At 42.7% G+C, this 6,000-nt stretch overlaps 1 protein-coding gene across 1 annotated transcript in view; it reads right to left on the reverse strand.

Moving 5' to 3' along the window:
• Positions 1-207: 207 nt before the first annotated feature.
• anapc10 (anaphase promoting complex subunit 10) overlaps positions 208-6,000 on the reverse strand; it is a 5,940-nt gene continuing 147 nt past the window's right edge. The window contains 5 exon segments of the mRNA XM_030076859.1: positions 208-328; positions 330-771; positions 774-1,414; positions 1,416-1,508; positions 5,506-5,678. Of these exon segments, the coding sequence (XP_029932719.1) occupies positions 208-328; positions 330-771; positions 774-1,414; positions 1,416-1,508; positions 5,506-5,678 (1,470 nt within the window).

A 6,000-nucleotide genomic window follows, 5' to 3' on the forward strand; every position in this document is an offset into this window, starting at 1 on the left:
TGAGTATCACAGCAATGAAATACGAAGTGCCCTAGCACTCCCTCAACACCAAGTCAATAAATAACAATAATAAATAACATTAAAAAAAACACTAAGGACAGTAAACACTAAAACTAAACTCAGACCTCAGCCCTCCTTCCTGTTGAACTATTGTTCAGTAGCCTTATTACCTGGGGGTTCTTTCAGGTACATCTTTGTGATGCTATGCTAGGGCACATCATCAGTGATGTTACCTTGGGTCACAGGGTGTTTCAGGTCTTTCGCACATCGGACACCCTCGCCCAGGCGACCCAACCAGGGCTGATCAGACCCCGGCCTGTGCCCTAGCAGCAAAACACGGATCTGCCCTCTTGAGCCGGAGCCATCTAGACGCTCTTTCAGCTGCGCCTGTGGTGGCGGCAGTGGCTCTCCTCCTTCTCTCACCCGTTATGCCGAGTGCTGTGTATGTTCTGCAGAGTGACTGCCCTGCAAAGCCTCGGCCCCCGACCTCCACAGACCAACACTTGGCTCTCCAACCTCTGCTTTGGCAGCTGGACTTCAGCTCCTCATACTTTTCCCTCTTCCGATCATTCGCCTCCTCCATCCGCTCCTCCCACAGAACAGTGAGTTCAAGCATGAGGACCTGCTTCGATGAGTCTGACGACAGGACAGTGTCTGGCTGCAACATTGTCTTTGTGATATGGGGTGGAAACTGCAGTTGCTTGCGCAGGTCTGCTTCCATCCTCCAGTCCTGTGCAGTGAAGAGCAGCCCCACTGGCTGCTGCCGGTGAGTCGCCCTACTTTGACAAAGTGGATGGTGTTCCAGACTGGCCTTATCTTCCGGCAGCTGTTGATGGTGCTGCTGATTGTCTCAGCAACTGACCGGAGGGCTTGGTCATGCCGCCATCGATAACAACCGTCGGCGAGGGCTCTTGGGCAGCAGCTCAATATTTGCTCCAGAGAGCCAGTTTTCCCACAGAGGAAGCAGGCCGGTTGTCCTATGTGGCCCCAACGGTGCAGATTGGAAGGACTTGGAAGGATGTCATAAAGTGCTTGGATGAGGAACTTGATGCTGTGTGGATACTTCCAAAGTTCATTCCATGTGATCTTGCGCTCCACCACCTGCTCCCACTTGGTCCAAGCACCTTGTTGCCTCATTGCTACAGCTCTCACCATCCCCTCATCTTCCACCACCGCTCCGATCTCCTCTTGGATCAACTGTCGTCTCTCTCTTCCTTGTACTTTGTCAAACCTGGGGATTTCCAGGCTCCCAGGCCCAGCTCTTCCCCTGGCGACAGCTCCCACCAGCACCATAAAGTGCTGGTGGGACCGCGCCTCGGTTCCCTCCACTGCAGTCTCTGCTCTCCACTTTCTTCCTGTTCTCACCGCCACCTTTGCTTCGGCAACCTTCGGATGTGAAGATTCCCAGTATTGCTCTTGATCGCAATACCTTGAAGTCCTCCTCAAGCGATTTCAGAGGGAGCCTCAGTTTGCAGGTGCTCCCATACAGAGTGATGCTGCTGATGTTCCTTGGTAGTTAGTAAAAACTATCCCTGAAACATGAGGTGCACGTAGAGATGCTCTGCAGACGCTTCCCTGATGGAAGGTAGGAGAAGAGACTGTGCGCAGGGTGACTTGTATCCTGCATAATACCCAGTGCCTTCTTAGTGCTGCGTTTCCAATAAATATTTTCTAGAGATTCAAGTGGAACCCCAGTGATTTTAGATGCAGTTTTAACTACCTTTGTCAGAAGATAAAGGTCATGTGATGTAGCCCTGCCAAACCACACTGCTATGTTCCCTGTCAATATACTTTCAATTGTGCAACGGTAAACGTTCTGTAGAATGTTAAAGGACATACCATATTTCTTAAGACACCTCAAGAAATAGAGCCCCTGATGTGATCAAACCAAGACGTCACTATGGCTTATTGAGCTGCACCGGCAACACATTAAGCCTGTACACATTTGGACACCTGTCTGTCTGTCTGTCTGTGTGTGTGTGTTTACTACATATATGACAAAACATTATTGCCAACTGCTGCCCTGCAGACAGAAAAACCCACAAGTGTTTTTCATTCTTATTGTCAGTGTGTTAATGTGGCAGGCGAGGTGACACCGTTGCATCCTGAGCACAGGGAGACACGGAGTTAACAAAACAGACAACAAGGCAACATGAAGGAGGAGTTTGGAGAAAAGCCGTGAGAGTTGTGTGTGAACTGGACTGATGCAAGAACGAGATGAAACAAGAGCCCAAAGGGTTTTCCAAGAACTGTTTGCTTTTGCAAGAGATGCATAATGTTTTTCTGGTTTGGTGTGAAAAGTTTTGCAACGACAGTTTTCAAAGATAGTGCCTAAAGCAGTCAGAATACACTTAGACTGCAAAAACTCAAAATCTTACCAAGATTATTTGTCTTATTTCAAGTCAAAAATGTCTTATTACTAGTCAAAATATCTCATTACACTTAAAATAAGACATGATCACCTCGGAAGTAACTTGTTTTTAGACAATTGTCTCTTGTTTCAAGTGAAAATTCGCTTGAAACAAGTGAAAATTTGCTTGTTTCATTGGCAAATTTTGCCAATGAAACAAGCAAATTTTCACTTGTTTCAAGTGAAAATTGTCTAAAAACAATTTACTTCTGAGGTGATCAGGTCTTATTTTAAGGGTAATGAGATATTTTGACTAGAAATGAAATAATCTTGGTAAGATTTTGCGTTTTTGCAGTGACTTCAACAATCACTGTTAGTGGTGAAACATTCAACACAGTCATGATTCCACTTGTTTCCAGTATAAATTCACTCGTCTTGTTTCATCATTTAATGATTTTAAGCAGTCATATAAATAATTATTGAATCAGATCACAAGGGTGTCGGGTGATGAAACCACACAGGATCGACATTTGGCTTGCTGGTTAATAATTCCTCCCAGGCTCATGACAGAGTGGAATTTTTTTTTTTTTTTTAAACAAAAAAGATAACATATCGTGTGTGTCTGAGTCTCAGAAACGGAATCATTTGAACATTTGATGTTGTGGCGCTCAGTGAAACCCGGCTGAAGGAAAGCAGTGACGCCTCTGAAGTCTTTACTGAGGTGAGTTTGTGTTTCCTAGTACAGCGACGGAATTTCTACTTGACTTACATTCATTATCTGAAGCCTTTCCCCAGTGTTAGCCATAACCAACCCATGTTTACCCCAACCCTCAACCAGTAAGCTAGAAATAACCACCCACAAGGCCCAAGGTGCCAAAAAGTGGCTTCAAGGATCAAGTCTTCCCTCCTTCCTGCAGCAAAAACTGCAAAACAAAACTGCAGTAAATATTTAAATATTTAAGAGCCTATTACTGTGGTACCTAACCAGGATATGATGGTGTGTTTAAGGTAGCCTCAGTTATTTAACCCTCCTATTGTGTTTGGGGTCAATTTGACCCCATTCAATGTTCAACGTCTCTAAATAAATGATTAACATCATTTTTTTTTTGCTTCATATTTAATGAGTTTTCCTAATGTAATGGGTTCTACCGGGTAAACATGAAATTCACATGATGATATGTTTTCAATGTCCTGTACACACTTTGTAACGCATCGGTTATAAATAACAAAAATTGTTACTTCGAAATAATATAAAGCCATTAAAACACCAAAAATTAATATTTCTTTCCAATTTTAGGTCAATCAGTGAGATTTTATGATGATTTGCATATTTTTCCACAGTGGCGTAATAGGAATAATGGATTTATAAGTGGGGATGGGGAGTTATGTTTTATTTAAAGGGCTATTTAGGTCGTCAACAAAGAAACATAAAGTACCGACACATAAACTTTGGGAACAATTTTAGTTATAATAATTTTGTGGAGGTTTAAACTGCTGGGGTCAAATTGACCCCAAACATAAAAGATGTTAGTCAATTTGAACATAACAGGAGGGTTAAGGTGATTTAGGCTACTTTCCATGAAACAACACAGTCAACCATAGTTTACTTGCCATAGGAAAACCATGGTTCATCTGGTAAGTGGATTGGCGGCGGCATGAAGCTGTTCTCTGTGTGTGTTAACTCACATGATGCTGCAAATATCAGCTAAAATGCAGAGGTGGAAGTACCTCATTACATTTGCTCATGTCTCTTTAATTCAGTTGCTTTTTGTGTCCTTTTTTTGGGTGTTTTTCTAGGCAGTAATTTTACTTTTACATGGTGACAAATCCGGTTTGAGTGAGAAGCTGATGCGAGGGGTGGTTTTAACTATCAGCACAAAAAATGGGTTTCATTGTTCTGGGACGTGAAGTTTGAGGAAGAGTTTTCTCTGGAGGAAAAACTCTCTCATATTTTAGAGAATCAACAAAAATGTCTCCAATCAAGAGTTCAGAGGAGCTCCTGTGATATTAAAATGCCTTGTGTTGTTCTGTCAGGGGATTTGCAGCATTCAGTTTAGTGCATGGAGCATTTTGACACAACTAGAGGATTTGTTTTAATCAAACTATCTGGCGCCATCTTGTGGCAAAAAGATGTGAACGCAGCTGACAGTAGAAATATTTCTGTAGGCCTGTTTCAGTGTTTTAATTCATTCAGAGAGAAGCAAACTTTTGATTGACGGGGAAATGCCACCAACAGGAGCTGAACCACCGGATGCCCAGAGGTGAAAGTGGTGTCCAACATCTGGTCTCAGGCCCGGGAAAGTCAGGAAAATGTGTGTTTTGCTCAAAAAAAAAAAAAAAAAAAGATGGAGTATTCCTTCAATTCGCTCAGTCCTGTGTTTTGTAAATGAATTCTTTATTTAAACACAGTGGTATGTTTAAATGAACAAGAATAAAATCCTGGTGTAAACAGCACAGTCAGACTGAAAAATATTCACGACCAGGTCTTGGCAGCTTCACTCCCCAAATATCAGGCTTCAACATAATCAGTCAAGCCCGGATATTAAAAGGTGCAATCCACCCTAAAATACATGGACACTGTTTTAAAAAAAAAAAAAAAAAAAAAAAAAAAAGCTTCAATTGGTGATTGACACCGTTTCTGAGGTCTGGTGTTTTATTTTTGTTTTTCTGCAGCTCGCTCACCCAAAGTGAACCCAGTTCTGTCACTGAGAGACACCTAGTGGACGTGGTGTTAAATGGCAGAAAAAATAAGTTGATAGGGCTATTCCACAGAGCAGGATTAGTAAGTTAACCAGATAACTTTAAAAAGTATAACAATATTTTCTTAATTCATATTCCATTAAAGTTTTTCTTTACAAATGCAGCTCACCAGAAAAAAAAAATCACCACCAGAAACACAATCAAGTCACCAATCCCTTGTTTGTAAACTGTGTCGACTGTTTTAGGGTGGAATTTTCCTTTAATATGAGTAATAATAAACACTAAACTCATCCACACGTCGTTCCTCACGTCTGTTACATTTGATTTTCAACAAAAGGACAAATTCAGCTCCGCACGTCCGGCTGCGGCGCGTTCAACATTTTCCAGACGCCGAAAACGTCCAGGATCCTCGTCCGGTCACGGCGGGTCGGGTCGGGTCGGGTCGGGACGGTCACCTGATGGTGCGGTACATCATGAAGTCGACCGTGGTGCATCGTGGGAACTTGCCGATGGAGCTCTCCTCCACCGGCGTGTAGACTTTGATCTGCCGCATGTGAGTGTCTCTGCCGTTCTGGTGGTTGGCCAGGACGGCGATCTGGATCATGAAGGTCCGGATCGGGTTGTTCACCTGGAGACACACACACACACACACACACACGCACACGCACACGCACACGCACACGCACACGCACACGCACACACACACACACACACACATTAAGAATTGCACAGTGAAACATAAGGAATCGGAGGAAAAATTGCTCAAAAAAGTCATATGAAGATTTAAATCACAACAATAATCATACTACTAGTAATATTAAATAAATAAAAATCACTTGAGAAATTGCACAGAAAAAAACTTGAATTACAAAAAGCCTCAGGAATGTTCACATACAGATTTGCTGCAACAAATCACGACAAAATGACTCAAAAACGACAAAAAAAATGAA

Source organism: Myripristis murdjan, chromosome 18 (genome assembly GCF_902150065.1).
Source record: "Myripristis murdjan chromosome 18, fMyrMur1.1, whole genome shotgun sequence".
NCBI classification, from domain to species: Eukaryota; Metazoa; Chordata; class Actinopteri; order Holocentriformes; family Holocentridae; genus Myripristis; species Myripristis murdjan.